Genomic DNA, 25,120 nt, shown 5'->3' with positions numbered 1-25,120 from the left:
ATACTTGTCACTCACTCATACAATCATTTATCATTATAATCATACAGAAGAGTGGGTGTGAGGGGGAGGGGGGAAGGATGGGGTGCCATTGAGCATGGTATCGCCTACATTTCCCAAATATTGGGGCGATCGGGTAGCCTAGTGGTTAAAGCTTTCGCTCGTCACACCGAAGACCCGGGTTCGATTCCCAAAATAGGTACAATGTGTGAAGCCCATTTCTGGTGTCCCCCGCCGTGATATTGCTGGAATATTGCTAAAAGCGGCGTAAAATCAAACTCACTCACTCCTAGATATTGATATTTTCAGATTTTTCCCTATGTGAACTTTAATTGCTTAACGCCATCGCCAGGAAACAAGTGTCAGTAATGTAGTCAGTAAATATACTTCAATTATAATTATAGACGTTTCCAAAACATTTACAGCTATCTAAAACACGTGCGTTCAAGCACCAACCCCCTTGAGGTGCGTCGGAGGGTTTCACGGTATGAAGTTAATAAGTTCAATTCATCAATCTTTATATCATACAAATTACATCTGTGCAGCGAAATCCGATTGAGTACACACGTGATGGGAGATGCGCTACGACCATGACAGAGATCTTTTTCTTCATGAAAAGAATTTAATTAGATATCCTGATTTCAAGAAAAACATTTTTATTAAATCTTCAACCGGCTATCAGGCAGCTTTGTTTTTTTATCTCTTTTTTTAAACGACATTTCTGATAATTGTCTGAACAGTACAGTCAGTGTGTAATAAGGGTAGCTAACTTGAATTACACGGGTTTATGAAGTCAGGAAATAATCACAAGAAGTAATGTTGCATACTGTCTTCCAACCTAATTATTTTAAAGCGTGTTTTCATTCCGTAAGCCTCTCAGGTCTACTGTAAGCCCGGACGCATCGTTTGCTGCAGACAGGATTTCGCGCGTTTTGAACGTGCAGACGTAACACGAGGTCTTCGCTCGTGCGTTCACGTGAGGCAGTAGACAAGAGCAGAGGTTGGCTGGATGAGCGGTATCACCTATTTACTCGACCACGCGCAGCTTCATAAATAGCCGGAGCAAGAAGATGTGAGTGTGGAGAGAAGGTCTGTTGCACGACAACGAAGTGCTCCCATCTGCGTGTATCACTACGCTACCTCTGACTGAGAGATGAACATTTCCTCAGTGTGATAGAACTCACTGGCTCCACCTGTGATATGATGAATGTCAGAATTGGAATAACCTACACCTGTGTGCACCTGTAGACAGACTTACCTGGATATACGGGAGACAGATTTACCTGGTTTAGTCCGCGATTGGATCATATGTAAATGTTATGTTGGGAGATCGTATATTAAGTATTATATTCAAATCATAACAGTTTTGTTTTATTAACATCATCAATAGTTGTGATGAGTTTAATCAACAGCGATTAACGGTGTCACCTGTGTGACCAGTGTGAAGGCATCCCCACAACTTATGTCAAGACTCTCCATGTGACGCGGGCCGTGAGTACAGCGAGCTACATATACAAGACTGTCTGACCACAGGATGAGTGCGTCCAGCGGAATGTCCGAGCCGACCACGGTGAGCACCGGCCCCACCCTCAGGCCCTACCTGAGGAGGAAGAAGTCGTCCCTGGGGGAGACCAAGGTGGCAGTCCTGGGCATGGAGGGGGTCGGAAAGAGCGGTGAGTACGTCGATGGGGGTAGGGGAGATTAACGTGACTGTTGGAGGCTGTCGTAAGGAGTACGCCAGGACCGTCGCAGGTGATGGCCGGAGGGTAGGAGAGACTAACGGTATTTTGGATGCTGTCACTGTCAAAAGTACGACGTGCTTACTGAAAGTCCAGTCTGGTTCTCTCTTCAGGGGACAAAAGCGTGGTTTATATCATAACTACTAGTAGTTAAGAGTGCATATCGGGTTTCGCCAGGGTTCACTCATTGCCCCATATTTCTTGATATTTGTTTTCTATATATTCTGTTCTATTGTAAGGTTAAACTATTATTAGTATTATTTATTCGTGTATAATATACATCGTAATGAACTTAAGTAATAGATCAATATGCTGGTAATCGTATTAACTACACGATAGTATTTTGTGCATTTCTATTAGAGAATTCCCTATTTGTATGGGGTTTTACAAATGTCATTTTTATATTATATATTTCATTCCCCGAGTCGTGGTGTTTTTCTCCTCGGCTACAACATGTCGTGTGTCGGGGCGGCGAGTTGCAGGAGAAGTATGTCAGGGGTAAAGGTAGTGACTATTGGAAACACATGTTCCCCGTGGAGAACACAATATATCACACGAATTCTAGCTGGCGTGTGTAGTGGACTGGTTTAATGTACATGTTATAACGGTGACCGGCCAGCTGGCTTTAAACAACGTTATTTCATGCCCCGTGTCGGAGGGTATACCGGAGTTACCGCACTCCTTGATATGAATAGCCGTCTTCGTTTTTTATTACGTAAAATGTTGACTTGTGAGACAAAATAGGAATACGGGCATATACATTCTTGTTGGAACTTGTGCATCGGGAACCCTTCACTTCTCTCTAACCCCAAAGACAAGACGGTTTTAGTCCTACAGTTATATCGACAATGCCTATACTGACCGGTACCCACCAACGTGATGTAGTTATCTGCCATCTATAACCTGCCTGTCACCTACGTCTCTACTTGTTGTTACCCTGCCTGGCGCTCGTCATTAAGGGCCTAAGACAAGAACCATATGGTCGGCTCGGAGTATACTGTGCCTGAGTGGGGTATTCATGTAAAATTGCGGCATTGTATCTCAGTGGACAAGCACTATAAATCGGCATCAGTCCGGACTAGTACAAGCACGCACGCACTAACGCACACACACGTGCATGCACGTCGCTCTATAAGTGCAATAATCTCGGACGCGACGTTAAACCCCATTTCACCGCACCCTATGTCTCTCTCCTATGTCTCTCCCCTATGTCTCTGCCCACCCAGCTTCCAGTTCCAGTGCGTGGAAGGGAGGCCGATATATTCTGTACGTTCCAGGGGATGCAAGGCGCTTGTGTATTTAACACAAACCATATTGACAGCCAGGCTGTTCCCGATATATACACGTGTGCTATAGGTTAGACTCACTGACTCAGCACATACACGTGCACGGCACACATCACCACGCCAGGGAGACGCTAGGCACATGTATAGACATGGCGGGTCAGCCTGCCATTCATTCAGCCCTACCTCACATCACAAACGTGACAATCATTGTTTTTTAACATTAGATGCATTAAAAAGATCCGGGTTAGAAAAGGTCTTCAGCAACCCATGCTTGTCATAAAATGCTATTATGCTTGTCGTAGGAGGCGACTAACGGGATCGGGTGGTCAGGCTCGCTGACTTGGTTGGTCCATGTCATGGTATCCCAAATGCGTGGATTGATGCTCATGATGTCAATCACTGGATTGTCTGGTCCAGACTCGACTATTTACAGACCGCGGTCATATAGCTGGAATATTGCTGAGTGCGGCGTTAAGCAACACACAAGAAAAATATGTATCTAAACGTTGATATATTTTTTAATATGTTGACCATTTAATATTTCGGGGGTTTTGAAGAGAGGGGTTTGAAGATAGGCGCGTCTAATTTATTATCTTATACAGCACAATAATAATCGGATCATCCAGCGCACCAAGCGGGAAAATTTCATTTTCTAGTACATGTACTTTCTCGAACAAAATACTTTTTCAGACACGTCTTCTGAAATCTCTTTGATACCACAAGTCATGAGTAGACTCGTGTTAAAGCGTTGGCCGACGACGCAGGTTTGATTCCCCACATGGACACAATGTGTGAAGCCAATTCTTGGTGTGCCCCGCCGTGATATGGCTGCAAAATAATTCCAAACGCACTCACTCACTAACAGGCAGTTAACTGCTGGAAGATAGTGAATGGCGCCAATGCACGTGCCAGTAATTTTGTTATGATGCCACTGACTTGCTACAGGTGTTTGACTCTGTAGAATCTAGAACGGGTATACCGGCCACTGATGAGATATACAGAAGTCTTTGAGGCAGACTCTCTGCATGACGACCGGACATAAAACCCGCATTGCTCCCTGCTACCATAATCTGGTATGAAAGTAAATCTTCATTAGCAGAAATAAACTGCCAAGCATCCCTGTTCGGAACCATGAAACATATCACTGCTTTTTCAATAAATTAATCGTGTGACCGATATGTGTATCATATAATTTTCTACGTAAGTAAGATTTTAATATCACTGTTAACATCAGTTGTATGTATATTTAACTGCGAACAGTTCAATTTTAATGACGAGAAACACGTAGAAGACAGATTATTACAAGGCCGTAAATTGTGCGATCCCCATTTCTGGCGATGTAGTAGGTAGATTGTTGGAATGTTGCAAAAAACAAGTAAAATCAAACAAATTCTTCCAAATTACCCTCTCGAACAAAACCTCTAAACAACGTCCCGCATTTGTACACCTGGAGAAGGTATATGCGTAGAACGCCGACCTTCCAGCACACATATATAAACACTATCTGTAAGTTCCCTGCCATTATGAATTGATACCAGCACACCCGGGCTAAAGCGTTCACAATGAGTAGGAGAGATGTATTTCTACTATTCACGATGAACGTTAATCGAGATTTCGGCCAGGAAGGTGCAGAATCCCCCCCCCCCCCCAACCCTCCCTCCTCTCTCTCTCTCTCTCTGCCTGTTGCCGTAGATATTGCGAGGTTAGGTTCAACAGAGGGAATGTCCATCACGCGAAGGATGTCTGTTTTTACCTTTCCTTCTTCAACACCGTCAGGGAAGTAAGCGGTTGCTGACAGCCGAGTCAAAAAACACCATCACTAGCTGCCTGTGTACTGCCCCGGGGGGACCACCCTGACATGGACAAATACTCCAATCATATTAACCCAGGTCATCCGCTCAAGCCATGTTATTACCCCGGTGTCATCTGAATATGGGCTTATAATCAAACAGAGCTTTCCCTCCATTACCATCTGAACATGGGTTAAAGCGTTGGCTCGTCACGCCGAAGACCCAGGTTCCATTCCCAACATGGGTACAATGTGTGAAGCTCATTTCTGTAGTCCCCCGACGTGATATTGCTGGAATATTGATAAAAGCGGCGTAAAACCATACTCACTCACTCACATGGGCTTACTCACGAACCAGTGTATTACTCCGGGTACCACATCCGCATGGGCTTACACACGAGCCAGTGTATTACCCCGGGTACTACATTCACATTGGCTTACACACGAGCCAGTGTATTACCCCGGGTACTACATTCACATGGGCTTACACACGAGCCAGTGTATTACCCCGGGTACTACATTCACAAGGGCTTACACACGAGCCAGTGTATTACCCCGGGTACTACATTCACATGGGCTTACACACGAGCCAGTGTATCACCCCGGGTACCACATTCACATGGGCTTACACACGAGCCAGTGTATCACCCCGGGTACTACATTCACATGGGCTTACACACGAGCCAGTGTATTACCCCGGGTACTACATTCACAAGGGCTTACACACGAGCCAGTGTATTACCCCGGGTACTACATTCACAAGGGCTTACACACAAACAAGTATATTACCACCACGGAGATAATGTGGACTGGTCTACATCTCGTAAAGTCGTTCTCAATTGAGATCCTATTTGGACGGCAACATAGGTGAGAACATGTCATTGTCGAACTCTCGGACACTCGGTATTAATACCTGTGTTTCCCCTGGAGAGGGTTATTAAACTCGCGTATACATTTAATGTCACGATTATACTGGATTACACTGGCTATAACTGCTCAGATATCTTGCCATGCTTCAAATTATTTAATAACCTTTATTATATTTATCCCACCCGTGAAGATTCCGGGGTAGAATAGGTCTTCAGCAACCCATGCTTGCCGTAAAAGGCGACAATGCTTGTCGTAAAAGGCGACAAACGGGATCGGGTGGTCAGACTCGCTGACTTGCTTGATGCATATCATCATTCCAATTGCGTGGATCGATGCTCATCACTGGATTGTCTGGTCCAGATTCGATTATTTACAGACCGCCGTCATATAACTGGAATATTGCTGAGTGCGGCGTTAAACAACAAACCAACCAACTATTATATTTATCTTATAACTTATTATTCCAGGCTATTACCTCAAAGATGTTTGTAGATACGGTTAATTTCACATCGCATTTGCCATCCTAAAAACTAAAACTTCTTTTACGAATGCTGTCAAACGGGGAGAAAATTATACTTACGTTTTTAGAAAAATGTTCCCTATATCTTTCAAGGAATAGTAAGGGGATATGCTCTTGGGTGCACAAGGATGTTAGGTGTTACGTGAAGCGTGTTACATACGGGTGCTGCAGCATCACGGCATCACCTTGGAGGTTTAGAAACCTAATGTAGCCCAGTAACATGAACTGTATTTCAAAGAAAGTTCAGTGAAGGATGTAATCGTTTTCCTTTCATAGTTAATATTTGTTGAATTAATTAATACGCGGAGCAAATGTAGAAGCGACCATTTATATAAAATTACAACACTCAGTTTCCATCAATACTAAATCAAGGTTAAAACCAACCAACCGTAAATAGCCGTTTCACTTTCGAGGCCGTCGATATTTGAGAATGATATTGCTTAGGCTTGCCGACCGAGGTCGACCTTTATTATGATCTCTGATCCGTCAGAATATATCCATGTTTCACGCAGAATATACCCATGCTCACTGAAGTGATCAGCGTCCATGACTGGTTTTCGCCATGTAACTGAAATACTATTCAAAGCGGCATTCTGGTATTGGCCTTCAGTTATCTTCGACTGACAGCTAACTTTGCCCCAAGGCTGTACTGAAAGAAAAGTCCATGGATGTGTAGTAATTCTATCCTCCTAATAGGCAAGTCTAGATATGTGGAAGGACACCAGTCTCTTATAGGGACAACTTGTTCTCTTTATTTACATATTCTGGAGACCCGTGAAGATCCCGGGTAGAATAGGTCTTCAGCAACCCATGCTTGCCGTAAAAGGCGACTATGCTTGTCGTAAGGGGCAACTAAGGGATCGGGTGGTCAGGCTCGCTGACTTGGTTGATGCATGTCATCGTATCCCAACTGCCTGGATCGATGCTCATGATGTCAATCACTGGATTGTCTAATCCAGACTCGATTATATAAAGACCGCCGTCATATAGCTGGAATATTGCTGAGTGCGGCGTTAAACAACAAATTAACAATATACAAACATAATCTAGAAATTGTGATTTAAACTAAAATGTATTGCCTTAGAGACTTGTGCAAGTCTAGCTTGCTGCGGGTCACTACAGAGGCTGGTTGGCGCGTGGAAACCACCTCAAGGCTATGCAGTTGTGTCCGGTGTAAGGGAATGCCATTCTCCGTGTAGCAAGATGTAGCCGGGCTCGTGTCTGGAGCAATACTGTCAGCTGGGGCAGCGCGTTATAGGGGCCCTGCCTGTCAAAAGGCTAGTTAGAGAGCAGGAACCGGGTAGTGATTAGGGATGCTGACCACAAACATTAGCGTCGAATAGCAGGCTAATGCCGAGCTGGAACTAGGTTAACGTGGTGATGGATGTTTGTGGTGACAGCTTCACCTTTTTGTGGAGGTGCGAGCTTTTTGTAGCTTTTTTATTTTGACACGTGGATTGAATGATTGCTACTGAACGCGTAGATTAGAAAGAGTTGCTATTCTTAACAATACGGCTAGGGCCTGTTGCTTATTCCTGGTGCCACTTATTTCGGCCATGTATTACCTTCTTTGTCGTGAGCCTAAAACTGCGTGTTTAAATAAACGTACTGATTATTCATTGATCTTATGTGGTCATGTACCGATTTTACAATTTAGTTCTGGGCGAACTGATCTCCTGGTTCACCTTGCATTTCAATATGAAAATCACCTCCTTGATATAACTGTAACATTGATGTTTATATATATATATATACACACACACACACACACACACACACACACACACACACACACACACACACACACACACACACACACACACACAGCGGCGTAAAACCATACTCACTCCTTTGGCAATCACTATTACAGATTATAAGACATGAGTATTTTGATCTCCCCAATGAACTAATAATTACCGAATTATTTTATGAAATATTCCTCAATGTTCCCCATGTGTTAACGTTTCCTGGGAGGAGAACGCCCAAGTCGCCATGATGAACGCACAACCCAGTGAATACGGGCTGTATACACCAGCACACGGGTTGATCTAGTCCTGTATATCACTGCTTGATAACATTTGGTTGTGCACACCAATATTCCAAATCAGCGTTCTGCTGTTTGTTTATAATAGTGTCACAATGAGGCTAATATGGCTGGGGTATTATAATGTTTAGTCCCGAGGCACGGCGCCACAAACTTGCCAGACACCCACAGGTGCATTAATAACACATGCTGTACGTGCAGTAACATCGCCATTCCGACTTCGACCTCGTTGTGGCTGCACAGTGAGTTACAGCCGCGGTTACTGTTTAAAACTTCCTTGTCATCTGACCCTTGAACATCCAGGGTAGAATGGGTCTTCAGCAACCCATGCTTGTCATAAATGATGATTATGCTTGTCTTAAGAGGCGACTAAAGGGATCGTGAAGTCTAGTGGTCAGGTTCGCTGATTTGGTGGATACATGTCATTGTATCCCAGTTGCGTAGATGGATGCTCATGATGTCAATCACTGGATTCTCCAGTTAAGACTCGATTATTTACAGACCGCCATCATGTAGCTGGAATGTTGCTGCGTGCGGCGTTAAACAGCAATCAACATCAAAATCCTAGTCATCTAAACGCCAGACGGACGTCGAAAAGGTTGATGATATTTTCCACGATGAGCGTGTTTTCTTGTACTTTATGTATACCAATGCAAGTTATATACTGCTCTACATAATTAAGAGACCCGTGAAGATTCCGGCGTAGAATAGGTCTTCAGCAACCCATGCTTGCCGTAAAAGGTGACTAACGGGATCGGCTGGACAGGCTCGCTGACTTAGTTGATGCATGTCATCGGTCCCAATTGCGTGGATCGATGCTCATGAAGTCAATCACTGGATTGTCTGGTCCAGACTCGATTATTTTACAGACCGCCGTTATATAGCTGGAATATTGCTGAGTGAGGCGTTAAACAACAAACAAACAAACAAACATAGTTTAGAACCTCCCGATTCTTTCACATAGTTAATCTGTCATTCTATGAATTAAAGAAGACGACTATTTTATTATGGACAATATTAATGTTTCCATGACAGATTAATTATAGTAATATGAACGATGCCATTGGTATTTTTGAGTCGTATAGAAAAAAATGTATCAGCTAAAGGAAACTCTTTGACCTTATTTAGCATTCAAGTCCCAGCCTAATTTCCAATACACTTCTAACAGTAATAGCCTTGCAGTAAATAGAAAATTGGTCCTTATGTTGAAAATATAACAAGCAGGCGTGTTTTCTGGTGCAAATTAATAAATACGAAGCGGTTTGTGTCAGTGTAACAGGAAGTCGAGATTGCCAGCGCATACCTTAGCGCTTAGGAAATACCTGTCATATAAAGAGTTCTTCTTCTGTATCTCTGCAGACAGGTACCCAGTACTTACCTGCCAATCAAATCCTCCTCAAGGTAAGAGTCCCCTCTTCAACCTCTTGTGAGAGTTATCTCCCTTTAGGCCTGCACTCGATTCAACTCAAGGGTAATAAATATGCCATGAATGTATATATCACTTACTCAAACGGATTTTTAATTGAGATGTTTTGTGGTTAACGTTTTTATAAATCGTTTTGGATAGGCAACTGAGTAGGACAACTAACTCTTGTAAGACATCTTGTAGCTCTATTTTACGGCACATTGTCAGACAGATAGTATCTGTCACTAGCTATGTAGGGATAGCGTTTTTTTTTATTAATGAGCGTTTTCCCTATAATATATGCGTTTGTTACAAAGGCGGTATGTTTACGGTTCTTGCATCTCTTATCACAAAAGGCTTGACTTTTCAGCACATAACAGGTGTAATTAAGCATGACCATGTAACCATTTGTAATGACAATTACAAGTAGACTTACACTTGTTCCCTGAAAGGTAATTATCTTTTTTAAAAATAGATATTTACAAAATTTAGAAAATAAATTGAGCCAAGAGCAATGGTTAATTTAATATGAGGCAACCGAAGCTTCCCAAATCATTCTAGACTTGAGTTGGATTCATGTTTTAATATATATTCTCAAGGGTATCGGAGAAAGGCTAAATTATAAAGGCCAATGGTAGCCTCGTGGTCGGAGCGTTCATTCGAGTACCACGTGTGATAACCATCGCTTGTCCCTGTGATACTACGTAAAACCATACTCACGAACTCCACGGAATGACGTGACGTCTCTGGGACTGCATGGAGGAAAAAGAACGCATTGACACAAGTTTTATATGGACTGTGATTTGGGTGACCACCTGTCTGATGCGCTCGCTCGCCTCGCCTCGCCGAGGAACCAGGTTCGAATCTGAATTTCAATATGTCTTTTACGATATGCGGAGCCCATTCATGACGCCCCCCATACGTGATAGAATATTGCCAAAATCGGCATAAAATCTAACTCACATGGTGTGAAGAAGATGAGATGGATGATGATCTATCATGGTAAACGCCAGACTTCTCTCAAGAGCATGTATAATCAATTTGATATGCGACCCGTGAAGATCCGGGGTAGAACGGGTCTTCAGCAACCCATGCTGACAGTAAAAGGTGACTATGCTTGTCGTAAAAGGCGACTAACGGGATCGGGTGGCCAGGATCGCTGACTTTGTATATGCATGTCATCGTATACCAATTGAGTAGATCGATGCTGATGTCAATCACTGGATTGTCTGGTCCAGACTCGATTATTTACAGACTGCTTTCATAAAGCTGGAATATTGCCGAGTGCGACTTTAAACAACGACCAATTGGATGTGCAAATAGTGTCAAATTTAATGACATTATCAAACTTGATTTCTGAGATACGAAACCTAGTGTGTGGATTAACAAAGTGCGTTGGTTGTATTAGTGGGCGTTTTGGCGTCCATCTATGAGATAGGGGTGTATGGGTTTACCTTAATTTGTGCCACGGTACATATCGAGTCGCGAAATAATGCATGGCCACAAACATATATACCGTATTCGACGTAATAAGCGCCCCGCTCTAATAAACGCCCACGTCGATATTTGCTAATATATTGGCTAGTGAACAATCCAATTAGCACCCCTTCCGATTGATTAATGTACACAAGACTTATTTATTCGCATATAATACGCACTCTTTATATGCACACTTAATTATGGGCAATTAAATTCGGGAAAAATAATCTTTCGTACATAAACATTTCAGGCTGTCAGCATAAACCACGAAATTTATCTTTCAACTCACCTTTTTTTTCACCAAAATAATAATTATTCTAATTTTGAGAGCGCCCTGGGCGCTTATTACGTCGAATACGGTAAGTGAAGATGTGTAAAGGATATGCAACGTAATGAACAAGGGTTCTCAAGCCGCGTGCTCAATTGTAATGGCGGTTTTAGGTTGGGGGTCTTCTGAGTACGTTTTCTTAACAGATAACTATTTTGTATCGCACCATTTATTGTATTGCGACCTTGCAACTGAGATGCCCACCGTATAGCGACAAAGTGCATCGCCGGAGCCTACTTTGAGATAACCACCTCCAAATGTCTCCTTCCACAACGTACATAGTGCTCGGTTATTAGTGCTGTCACGTCACACCATGAGCGTGCACTAAGAGCTGAGTCGGCATATCTGCCGAGTGTCGAGAAGAACAGTCCTCGCGATTGATGGCGCTATGCTCGAGCACATGTGAAGATGGGCGCGAGGTGTCTGGTTGCTGGTGTTGAAGGCAGCCTCTTTACGACTGGATGTTATTGGCGATGTCGTCAGACATGGTAACTAGGTCATGCCATGAATCGTTTCCCTGATATCCTCCATTTTTTACAGCTGCTAAGGTATTATGGGCGACTGGTTAGCTCGGCAGGTAAGACGTTCTCTCATCACGCCCAGGTCTCGGGTTCGGTTCTGCAGATGGCTACGATGTGTGAAGTTCTTTACCCGCGTCCAAAGTTGTTGTATTGATGCAGTATAGCTAAAAGCACGCCAGTGGGTTCTAATCCCGGTTCGCCCTTTTTTATGTTTCTAGGTTTGTCAGCACCATATCCGTGCTCGTGGGTTTCACCGAAGTGGTAAACGTCTGAGACCTGCATCACTGCAGTACAGGTTGAGTGAATGTTATATAACGCCGCAGTCAGAAATACTCTAGCTTTATTTCGGCAACCTGTAAATAATCGAGATAAGATAAACCTGTGACTGAAAACACGATCAACAAACCATACCATGTGTAGTGTATGTAAGATGACGTCAGCCAGGTCACAGAACCTGGTGACAGAACGATGGTAGTCGACTCTTCGAACTGCACAGAGGCGAATGCTAACGAAAGGCAACTCCTTATAGACGAAGTGTTTTTTCTTATGGATCTCATCTTCCTAAGGCAAGGGCGTTAACTGACTATATAAGTCCAGTTTCCACCCTTGCCGGACTCGGCTGGAATTTCTGAGTTAAGTTTTGGCTGGACTAACGAGTTTGTATATAGTACGGACGATTCGTTCTCTGGTCGTCGTAAACGTGATGCAGTGCAAATACTACGAGTACAAATCCTTATATCGAGGGCTTCAAATATATAGCAGTACATCCGGGACGACCTGGGTAGGTAATGGCCTATACCATACGGAAACTGAGAACACCTCTACAATCAGAGACGCAAAGATCAATGGGGCGTCTCAACGAATGGGGCGCCGTCGATGTATCAATGGACGCAACAGACCCTTCAGTCGTCAAAATCTATGAAGCAAACTGTATGTGTCGGTGAAATCACACCCTGACCTAGACATAAGGCCAGTTAATAAATGGGAAATTTTGCAGCTTTAAGGGTCGTAACAAGAATGTTTTTTGACCTCCCGTAAGGTCCTTCCGTGTATCTTATTAGTCCAATCTCCCCGTCAATCTGGTATCAGCATCTTCATCTTTGTTCAATACGATAATGTTTGTCAATCAACACAGCTGAACATAATGATTTCGACCCGACTCAGACAAAACGAAGGAACACAATATCCTATCTCGGGAACAGCTGTTAATGTGTTCTTCGACTGTTTATTGCGTCAGGCCCGGGGAACGTGTCAATGCTATCACTTGCTACCTCTATCAAGGGTGTAAAACAATATACAGGGGAGGCGGGGAATGTGGGCCTCTGCCGCACTGCTGTACTGCCTCCGTACAGGATATATGTGTCTCTAAACAAAGTCTTGTTTACGTTTTTAATGTCAAAACTTCTCATGCAATAGGTACACGGTCTCTTCCCGTAGTCTCGGTTTCATCTCACTAGGGTGCGCTGCGACAGATACTAATAGGGTTAGACTTGCACACGTCTCTTAGGCAATAATTATTAGTTTAAATCATAATTTCTAGAGTATGTAAATAAGTCGTCCCTACAAGAAACTGGAGTCCTTAGATGTAGTGTCCACATATCTCGACTTGCATATTAGGAGAATAGAATTACTACACATCCATGGACTTTTATTTAAGTGGAGCATTGGAGCAAGGCTATGATAGGGTATGCGGCAGTTATTGGTTGGGATTGGGATAGGTTACCCGAGTCGCAGTTCTTCGCTGGCCTTTCGGCTAGCGGCTAACCTTTCCAGTGTTGGCTTTAAAGGGAGAAGCGCTCGTCAAGAGTGCAGGGCATATCGCTGAACCTGGCACAGTCGGGCACATTGTTATGCTATCGCGTGTCCAGAGATCTAAAGGAGACAAAAACTACATTTTTATGTATAAAAAACGCCGGATTGGGGTGACGTATGTTTGTGGATTGTCTGCACGTATCCTCTGAGGTATGCTGGTGCGGAGTCGAGTTATAGAGAAGAGCTGTGCCTATGTCTGTGTTGTTACTTGGGTTTGTGGGGTGGGGACGTATAAACAACATGTGTTGTTGTTAGTGTTGTTTGTATCACGGTGCAGTCCCTGACGTCGCACCTGACCTATTCTTTCTGGAATAAGTGAGTGTTGATTTACGGAACAGTCTCCAATGCCCTAACTATATCATGGCGGCCCGTCAAAAATCTGTCAATAGTTGATTCAGTGTGACGATGCACGCAATCGGGGTACGAAGACACGCAATTAGCCGTTTGTCCTCAGGAGGTTGTATATTCAACTGTATCTCAAACTAACAATCCCGTCAGAACAGGTCTCCGTCTTTTACTATTATCTCCAAAGCTTCCAATCTTCGTGTCCATGAACCATACTGCATAGTTCTTAGAAAACAGCATGAGACATGTCTGCCATGGCCGCCTTATGAGTCCTACTTCTGGGCAAAAGTTGTCTTCAATCTTTTTCCAGGACTTCTACAGGTGTTGTTTTTTGGCTACAGAATCTTATCATGGACTTGAAGAACCTGTATTGTGTAGTGAGTGTGTGCGACTGATTTCTTCTCCCGGACTTTAAAGGTACATGACCCCGCGACCTCGGCGATCCGCTCTAGTGTCAAGAACGAGTTCTTGGTTGTATTTCTGCGATCCGTACAGTGTGAAACACCAATTCTGGATCTCAAATACACCGTTTTCCATCCACCTGATACTCAGAAACCAGTGGTCCGATTACGACAACATTTTGTGTGTGTTTGGAGACGATGATTGTCGACTGTAATCATCAACTGCAGCCTCATAGCCTAGTCTTTCTTACAGACCTTGATACAAATATATATCAAATACAGCAAGTCTAGATTACTGCAGTATCAGGATGAAGAGTCACTGTGCTCCCATTTGTTATATTTATATTAAGATAACTGAACAGCTGTTTTTTTCTGTACGATATATTCATTTCAGAGACTAGATTTTAGTCTACCTCATAGCCCTGAAGACGACTACAGAGAGAGAAATAAAACATAATTTATGTAAAATAACATCTTTTAACCTATCGTTCTTATGCTGCCTCGAGAAGTTTAACAGACAGGTAGGATGTACGATATGTATGTACCATCTGAGTGGATATAGTGGAGGTAGCCCTAGTCTGGTATGTACTGACCAACTTAGACCATAGACTGGCATGGATGGCCCCGTCATCTAAGGTGTCGCGCAGAGTTGCGTCCCAACCAAACTCATTCACTACTAAACCGTCAGTATGTATGCCAATAGTTCCTCCAGTGCGGCGTCGGGTTGTACCACCTGATAGTCCAGTTGAGGTAGTTCCCCGGCACTCCTCTCTATTGCTCACCTTGGCCAGGTATTTACTCTGAAATTCTAGTAATGTTAGGATCGGAAATATAGAAACCTGTTGCACTTTTTACACATACCAGTATTGCTAAACTGATACACACCGGCTGTTCTTGACTTAAGAGATGGTATCCTTGGGGTTCCAGGAATTCTCAGAGTAGTTCATTGGTAATCACGTGCCTGGAAATTAGGGTAATGCCTTTACTCGCTGTATAATGTGTATAGCGTTGTAATACGTTCATACCTGTGTTCCCCGTAACCTCTAACACAACGTATGTTAACTATAAAGCTACAATAAGTGGAAAAATAGATGTGAGTGATGGTAATAAGTTTTTGTTTGTTTGTTGTTTAACGCCGCACTCGGCAATATTCCAGCTGTATGACGGCTGTCTGTAGGTAATCGAGTCTGGACCAGACAATCCAGTGATTGATACTATGAGCATCGATCTACGCAATTGGGTTACGATGACCTGCATCAACCAAGCCAGCGTGTCTGACCACCCGATCCCGTTAGTCGCCTCTTACGGCAAGCTTGGGTTGCTGAAGACCAATTCTAACCCGGATTTCCACGGGTTGGTAATTAGGTGATTATCCTTTGGAATGTTAGGGCGGTCGGGTAGCCTAGTGGTTAAAGCATTCGCTCCTCACGCCGAAGACCTGGGTTCGATTCCCGACATGGGTGTCCCCCGCCGTGATATTGCTGGAATATTGCTAAAAGCGTAAAACCACACTCACTCACTCACTTTGGGATACTTATCCTGGATGAGGCATACCGCCAGTGTGGTATCATCGCCTTAGCAAATATTCTTGTCCTATTCTATTTCGTTTTAAAAGTGATTTAGATATTTTATAGATCATAGGAACTGGCTTGGACGTGACACTGTCGTTGCATTATTACACACGAGAATCGATACACTATCACACTACAGCTACTATATGACTTAACACTTTATCTACAGTACACGGTTACTGGTCAGTTACGACCGCCTCCGTGGTCTAGTGGTTGAGCGTCCGCCCGGAGAGCGGAAGGTCCGGGGTTCGATCCCCGGCTGCGTCATACCAAAAGACGTTAAAAGATGGTACTTGTTGTTACCCCTGTCTTGCGCTCGGCATTAAGGGGCTAAAACAAGGACTGGTCGGCTCGGAGTCAGTACACTGTGTCTGAGTGGGGTATTCATGTTAAACTGCAGCATGGTATCACAGTGTGCTAGCACCATAAATCGGCGTCAGTCCGACTAGTACAAGCAGCCACACACACAAGTGCAATAATCTTGGACGCGACGTTAAACCCAATTTTCTTCTCACCTCACCTACTGGTCAGTTACGATATTTTTCTGAGTTGCCAACTCTCTATAAGATCTACCCGTAAAGATCCCGGTTAGAAGGGGTCTTCAGCAACCCATGCTTACATAGGCGACTATGCTTGTCGTAAGAGGCGACTAACGGGATCGGCTGGTCAGGCTCTCTGACTTTGTTGATGCTTGTCATCGATCCCAACTGCTTAGATCGATGATATCAATCACTGGATTCTCTGGTTCTGACTCGATTATTTACAGACCGCCGTCATACAGCTGGAATATTGCTAAGTGCGGCGTTAAACAACAAACAAACCATTCAGATCAGATCAGATGTGACTTTTTGAATTAACTTCATACAGTTACGAGCTACGATCTTTCATCACCTATATGCCAGCACCACCAGACATCTGTTCAATAATTCCGGGTTTTCCTCTTCTCGCGAAGTGGGCGGGGTAGAGCACGTGGGTTTGTTTACAATGTCGTCTTTCATCAAGTGCTGTAGTAGTGATAACACAGGGTCTTCCTGTATACAGACTATCTACTCTACGTCTTGTGTTACAGTCAGATAGACCCCAGCTGGATAAAGATGTCGGCTAAGTGGATCCAACAGGCCACATCAGTGGTAATTATAAGCCTCAATATGCCCTGATAGTTGCAAATACCGTCTTTCTGTGGAGTCTGAGACACAGGCTTCTTGCTGGGTTCTGCACAATGCGCAGTCAAATTCTTCATCTTCTTATCATTATTACTCTCGATCTTAACCTTTATGATTAAGGGGCGGTCGGGTAGCCTAGTGGTGAAAGCGTTCGCTCCTCACGCCGAAGACCCGGGTTCGATTCCCGACATGGGTACAATGTGTGAAGCCCATTTCTGGTGTCCCCCGCCGTGATATTTCTGGAATATTGCTAAAAGCGGCGTAAAACCATACTCACTCACTCACTTTATGATTAATGTTATAGCTCACCGGATTGCATCTCATGACTGATTGAACGTCATGAGAGTTTATGTCGTGGCGCGTTGTCTGTTTTCCGTGCGTCGTTAAACTTGCATTTTAGACATCTCCTCAGATACAGGCCTGTGGAGCTGAATCAATATGTAAATGTTCCTAGCTGTGATGCATCATTGTTTGTTTATTTAACGCCACACTCAGCAATTTTCCAGCAAAATGACGGCGGTCTGGACCAGACAATCAAATGATTGACATCATGAGCATCAATCTACCGAATTGGGATACGATGACATGCACCAACCAAGTCAGCGAGCCTGACCACCCGATCCCGTTAGTCGCCTCCTACGACAAGCATAGTCGCCTTTTACGGCAAGCATGGGTTGCTGAAGACCTGTTCTACTCCGGAATCTTCACGGGACTTGTGATGATGTAGTAAGGCCATCAACACACCCTATTGAGATAACTGACTTTTATCACCTTGTGACAGCATGTAACTCTTGATAAGAAAGGTGATAAAAAGGTTAAAAATCACTCCCCCTTTGTTTAGACACATTGACTGTGTTTACACGAGCGCTGCACACGCCACAAACAACCTCTGTTATGCCATAAACAGGGAGGCATGCGAACCATTCTGTGCACCAGATGTGATGTGAAGGCACCGGCTCTGTGATGATACCAGATCTGCAGGACCTTAAACAAAGGGGTGGGGGTGGGGGTGGGGTGGTAGTGGGTGGCTCTGAGATGGTACTGGATCTGCATGACCTTATACCGAGGGGTTGGCTCTAAGATGATACTGGATCTGCATGACCTTATACCGAGGGGTCGGCTCTGAGATGGTACTGGATCTGCATGATCTTATACCGAGAGGTTGACTCTGAGATGGAACTGGATCTGCATGACCTTATACCGAGGGTTTGGCTCTGAGATGGTACTGGATCTGCATGATCTTATACCGAGAGGTTGGCTCTGAGATGGTACTGGATCTGCATGACCTTATACCGAGGGGTCGGCTCTGAGATGGTACTGGTTCTGCATGACCTAATATAAGGTATAATGATATAAGGTAACTGTGAAGCGTTTCACATAATCCAGCTACTTATCAGAGTGAATGAAAACGTGAAATGATCATGGATGACACCGCCTAGGTGCTACGGGGGCGGCGCGGTAGCCTCGTGGGTAAAGCGTTCACTCGTCACGTTGATGTTCCGGGTTCGATTCCCCACATGGGTACAATGTGTGAAGCCCATTTCATGATGTTACTGGAATATTGTTAAAAGCGGCGTTAAGCCAAACTCCCTCAATTTCACACTACTTCTTGCCCCTCACCGGGTGAATGGTGGAACATATACGTGTTGAGTCATATATAGTCAGGGGGCACGGGGTCCCAGTCGTCTAAGGCGCCGCAATGCGCTGTGCAGAGTTGCATCCCTTGGGCACGCCAGAAACCTATGATTGTGGGTTTGAATCCCGTTTCGCCCCGATTATGTTTCTAGGTTTGTCAGCACCATACCCGTGCTCGTTGGTTTCACTGAAGTGGTGAACGTCTTAGACCTGCATCACTTCGGGCTTTCCTCCCACGTTAAGCTGACACGCCGCGATATAACTGGAATACTGTTAAAAGCGGCATTAAACCCAACTCACTCACTTACTCATATATAGTTAGGTTGTGCTTACATGACATAAGAGTAATGTACACGGTTAACCCGATAATAGTCTTAACGAGGTTGGAACGCCAATGTGAAAACAGTGGTTGCACTGTGAGGACCAACAACAGACATAACAACATTGTGACAATAACAACAGGAGTGTCTGTTTGGCGGAACTAAAACTCTTGTTCATAACACCGTGGAGTATTTCCTGGTTGGGCAGCTGCCCTGAGGCCTGTTGATGTCTGGTTTGTTTCATGGAATCCTTTTTCTTCCAATGGTTGATGTTTGTGTGGAAGATTTCGGTTCCTTGCCAGGATATTTCTCGGCCGAGATTGTGGGTGTGTTGAATGAATTAAAAACAGATGTCTTGTGTACTTTTGATCCTTGTGTCCACGGGACGAAATGTGTTTCCAATATACAGAGTTTATTTCATGTGTCTCGTGAAATATCATGTTTCTCTTGTCATCATCATCCTTTCACCCGTCACGAAAAAATATTTGAGGTCACTAAAATTCATATCATATATTTAGATATGATTATATACAAAATCAACTTAAAAATATTCTTGAAAGCTAGGAGACCGCTTTTAGAAGCGAAGGAATACACGCTGGTCAAGTAACAAAAATGGCGCGTTGCGAAACGACCAGTGTCGATTGTCGAATAAAATGAGATATTTACAGTTTATAACAAAACATTTTCAGGAAAATAATAACTGCAAGAAGCGATATTAACTCCATAAATGACCATCTGTCATTATTTTGCCTTGTTATTGTGGAACTAACGTTAAAGGAACGGCAACAGTTTCTGTACGGGCCAGACACTTGCGATAAAGGGAGACAATTTGCGGGGAGGCAACTCTTGAATGAGAATAGTTCTGTCAAAGTGTTGTGTTCACTGCAGTGAAACATTAAGTGTTATGTTCACTGCAATGAAAATTTCACTCTTATCAACCTCAGAAAACTCATCTCTTTCACATCGAAGTATATAATAAATGTGTTCCCACAGTCGAGATGTAATGTTTCTTCAACATGTGTGTCCACACAGTCGAGGCTTAATGTTTCTTCAATATATGTGTCACCACAGTCCAGACGTAATGTGTTTTCAATATATGTGTTCCCACAGTCGAGATGTAATGTTTCTTCAACATATGTGTCCACACAGTCGAGGCTTAATGTTTCTTCAATATATGTGTCACCACAGTCGAGACGTAAAGTTTGTTCAATATAATTATGTTGCACCACAGTCAAGACACAATGTTTCAACAATATATGTGTCACCACAGTCGAGTCGTAATGTTTCAACAATATATATGTCACCACACTCGAGACGTAATGTTCCTTCAATATATGTGTCACCTCAGTCACTTCCGGTAGGGGGCGTGGCATGCAGGGCGGGCATTTCACCTGTGAGATGATGTACATTGTCTTGCCAGAGGTTAATGATGCTTAACCTGCTCTTTAAGACATTGGCTCCTTGTATTTCTCCCATCCACTCAGTAACCATGGCGATTGTAAACACATGTTAGTTCTTGTTTCTGCTAAGAGGCCTATCTTCAGGAACAAGCTGTGCATAGTCCGACTCATGAGTAGCATAAGTAGCATACACTTGAGGAACACAAACGTCTGACTGCATCCCTGTGATAGCCTGTCCATGCATCATGTAGAAACTGGTTAACATTTACAGCAGACTGGCTGACTGAAGTCACAAGATAACCAACGTATCTCTCTATAGTCAATATGTGTTATTCATAATACTGAGAGGCCATTGGCCTACAGTACATGTTATATAGTAATGGGTGCATATATATAAGGTAACACATTTGGAACTTCTTAGCCTTACAGCATGCAGTATGTTCATTGACAGCGTTTTCGTTGTCACTACATTCTTACTTGACATTAACGAAACAAATTTCTGTAAACTGGGATATCGGATATAATATTCATCAATGAACTGTTTTCTTAGGTCAGCATACAACGGACAAAGAAGTAAGAAATGGTATTCACTTTTAACATTATTGAAATCACAAATCTGACAAATGCTGTGCTCTAAAGAGTTCGTGTGGACCAAATCTGAATCTTGCAAGCGCAATTCGAAATGTTTCTAGCGTTTTTGATATTTAAGTACTGCTCTTCGCAGAAGCTGTTTTTAAAGAGGGAATAACATAATAGTTTTTTGGATACTGATAAGGAAAAATACCATTTTGAATGTACATATCTTTCAGGGTCGGAGTAAAATCATTAATTAAAATGATATGGTATATACGTGTCCTTTTCTGTCCATATATTACCAGAACAACATGAATAAAGCTGATGCTTAACAGATGATGCCCAGTCAGTCTGTCCGTGTTGGTCATAGAGTAATAACATGTTAGAACATTTCCATGGATATCTACAGGCATTTTAACTAATTTAATCCAGTATGTTATCGTCTTTAACTTAACAGAGTTAATGGGTATCGTCCACATTCTCCATAGACCGGGGGCACGGGTGGCCCAGTCGTCTAGGGCGCCGCGATTCGCTGTGCAGAGTTGCGTCCCTTGGGCACGCCATAAACCTATGGTTGTGGGTTCGAATCCCGGTTCACCCCGATTATGTTTCTAGGTTTGTCAGCACCATACCTGTGCTCGTGGGTTTCACCAAAGTGGTAAACGTCTGAGACCTGCATCACTTCGGGCTTTCCTCCCAAATTAAGCTGACACGCTGCGATATAACTGGAATACTGTTAAAAGCGGCGTTAAACCCAACTCACTCACTCTCCATAGACCATTATATTAGATGTAATGGGTTTCACACCAAGGAATCGTTTCCGTGTATATAAATGTACTTTTTCTTTAACATCAATCATTTCTAATCCCCAAGCGTCTGTTCCATATAACTTATAAATTGGGCTTAATTTTGTATTGGAAATCTTAAAGAACGTATTATAGGATAAATTTCCAAGAACTTTCCTATGTTGAAGACTTCCAATTAGGATCTTCTTAGCTTGTGCGGCAGCTTAATTAGCATACATCTTCTATGACAATCTATTTGTAAAGTATACACCTACGTACTAATAACGATACAACATCTAATGAATGTCCCTGATAAAACCATTCTCCCTTCCAGCTAGTGTTCCGCCATTTTTAAAAACAATAACTTTTCTTATTCTTGTTGACGGAAAAATACCATTCTTTGCAATAATATTCCAGCTGATTAAATTGCCTTTATAGTCCAGGTATTGTGCTTGAAACCATTACTATATCATCGGCAAGCAAAAGAAGAAATAATTTTATAGTTTCCGGGTGAAGTTTACGGGTGCCATCAGAACTGTTCTGCTGAAAAGGGTTGAGCCAATTCGTTGATAAAGAAGGAGAATGTACCCTTGTTAACGCCAATATTGCTTTCAAAGATGTCAGACACAATACCGTTATTTCGCTCGCAAAATTGGGGCGGTCGGGTAGCCTAGTGGTTAAAGCGTTCGCTCCTCACGCCGAAGACCCGGGTTCGATTCCCGACATGGGTACAATGAGTGAAGCCCATTTCTGGTGTCCCCCGCCGTGATATTGCTGGAATATTGCTTAAAGCAGCGTAAAACCATACTCACTCACTCGCTCGCAAACCTTTACACTCTGATACATACAGCATATTAACTTTCTAATTTTACTGCCAAGACATGTGCTTTGCAACGTGACCATAATTTATTTCTGCTCACATTAGAGAAATCTACAAAAAATGCGTATAACATACCACCCTTTTATGCTGGGCACTTTTGTATTATTGTTTCCAACATAAATATATTAAATTAAATCTCTCTAAACATGACACGCATCTTATTAAACTCTGGTAGTTAAAGGAGTACGATGATCTTATTTGTTTGTTTGTTGTTTTACGCCGAACTCAGCAATATTCCAGCTATATGACGGCGGTCTGTAAATAATCGAACCTGGGCCAAACTATCCAGTGATTGACATCATGAGCATCGATCTACGCAATTGGGATACGATGACATGCATTAACCAAGTCAGCGAGTCCGTCCACCCGATCCAATTAAGCGCCTCTCATGACAAGCATGGGTTTCCGAAGACCTATTATAACCAAGCAATAAAAAACAATTTGGGGAACTAAAGTTCATTCAAAGGACATATTTGCTACAGCCCCGGATGAACTTTTCATTTTCTGACCCTGCATAAAATCGCAAAACCATATATGTTGTTTGTTTGTTGTCGTTTGCTGAAATCTTCAGTCAATCAAACCTTGGCGGAAAGTGTTTTGTCGAAGAGCTGTACTAATTGTTGGTCTAACAACCCGGGGTCATAATATTAGCCACACATCTTGTTATACCTGGTGTCGTGTTTCTTGTTGGTCAAGCTGGTTCACGTCCGTGGATGTTGTGAATGTAAACGGCCGCTACATTAGGCACATTAGGCCCCGGCCTGTCTGCGTGACACTATCTTGTCTTGTACATCTTGATAATTTCTTGGCTCATTGCACTCTAGTAGAGTGTTAAAGACGTGGAAACCTTACTTTGCACCCCTCCCCAACCCCCAACCCCCAACCCCCAAACCCCCACCCCTAAATAGGGATTATAAGTACCCGTCGTACGTGGAGTGAGTGAGTTGGTTTAACGTCGCTGATTCCTCAGTATTCCTGTTATATCATGGCGTATCAGCTTGATGAAGGGGGGAAACCGGAAGAGATGCAGGTCTGAGACGTTTACCACCAAACTTGGTGAGACCCACGAGCACGGTTATGGTGCTGACAAACCTAGAAACATAATCGGGGCGAACCGGGATTCGATCCCACTATCATAGGTTTCCGGCGTGCCCTAGGTCCGCAGCTCTGCACAGCGAATTGCGGCGCTTCAGACGACTGGTCCACCCGTACTCCCGGTACTTGAATATCAGTTGGATATGTGGACTTTCTACTCGAGCTGCACTCGTTTGCTTACTGTCGTTATTCTAAAGCGTGCACAGGGTGAACCAATCAGCACTATTCCAGTGAAATGACATCCTACAAGTGACCTTGTCTGACCATACAAACCAGTGGTTGATAACACGAGCACCGACCCATACCATCGCTGTACTGACTGATCCTTCATTTGGCTCTTACGAGAATGACAATGTTACCAGGGATCTATTCTGTCCCGTGCTTTTCACAGACACAAGCAATTATCGGGTATTGAAATGTCATTTTTTCCCCATTGGCAGGGAGCGGTCGCGTAGCCTAGTGGTTAAAGCGTTCGCTCGTCACGCCGAAGACCCGGGTTCGATTCCCGACATGGGTACAATGTGTGAAGCCCATTTCTGGTGTCCCCCGCCGTGATATTGCTGGAATATTGCTAAAAGCGGCGTAAAACCATACTCACTCACTCACCCCATCGGCAGGTTTTGGGCGGTAGTCTGTGTATCCGTAGAAGAAACGATCGCCTGGTTGCAACTGTCGTGTTTGGAATCCAATCAGAAAAAAACACTTTATGTATTCGAATCTCAGGTTCTCTCCTGCCATGGCCCGTTTTCTCGAAAGAAATGTTTATTTGTTCCGTACATATTGTGGATGTGCAGAGTTGTGCCCCTTAGGTGTATCCGGATCTAATAATCGTAGCTTCGAATCCCAGATTCACCTTAATTACGAGTGTTGGTTTCTGAGCACCATACTCATGCAGGTTGCTTTCTCCAAAGTGGTAACGACATGTTGACCTTCTGGCTTTTCTACAGCTTTAAACTGATAAACTTAAACTTGATACAATTTAAGTACTGTTCAGTAAAACCTTACACACAACGCACTCATGCCATCCACCAGGCCCATAGCCAGATATGGTAAAACAGCACAGCACTACTTTGAGGTATTGATGGGAATCGGAAGACTGAAATTACATATGTTCCAATGTGATGTCTAAAGAGTATATTATGTCCAAACATTTGTTCTGACA

General features: G+C 43.4%; 1 protein-coding gene across 1 annotated transcript in view; it reads left to right on the top strand.

The window, feature by feature from the left end:
* Positions 1–976: 976 nt before the first annotated feature.
* Positions 977–25,120, top strand: part of LOC139475090 (ras-related and estrogen-regulated growth inhibitor-like) — a 37,464-nt gene continuing 13,320 nt past the window's right edge. Inside the window, exon 1 of the mRNA XM_071258336.1 lies at positions 977–1,670. Within this exon, the coding sequence (XP_071114437.1) occupies positions 1,532–1,670 (139 nt within the window). The 5' untranslated portion in view covers positions 977–1,531. The remainder of the gene's footprint in view (positions 1,671–25,120) is intronic.

This window comes from Haliotis cracherodii, unplaced genomic scaffold, assembly GCF_022045235.1.
Source record: "Haliotis cracherodii isolate W230 unplaced genomic scaffold, xgHalCrac1.p SCAF_3, whole genome shotgun sequence".
Taxonomy (NCBI): Eukaryota; Metazoa; Mollusca; class Gastropoda; order Lepetellida; family Haliotidae; genus Haliotis; species Haliotis cracherodii.
This window is presented reverse-complemented; position numbering and strand designations above follow the sequence as displayed.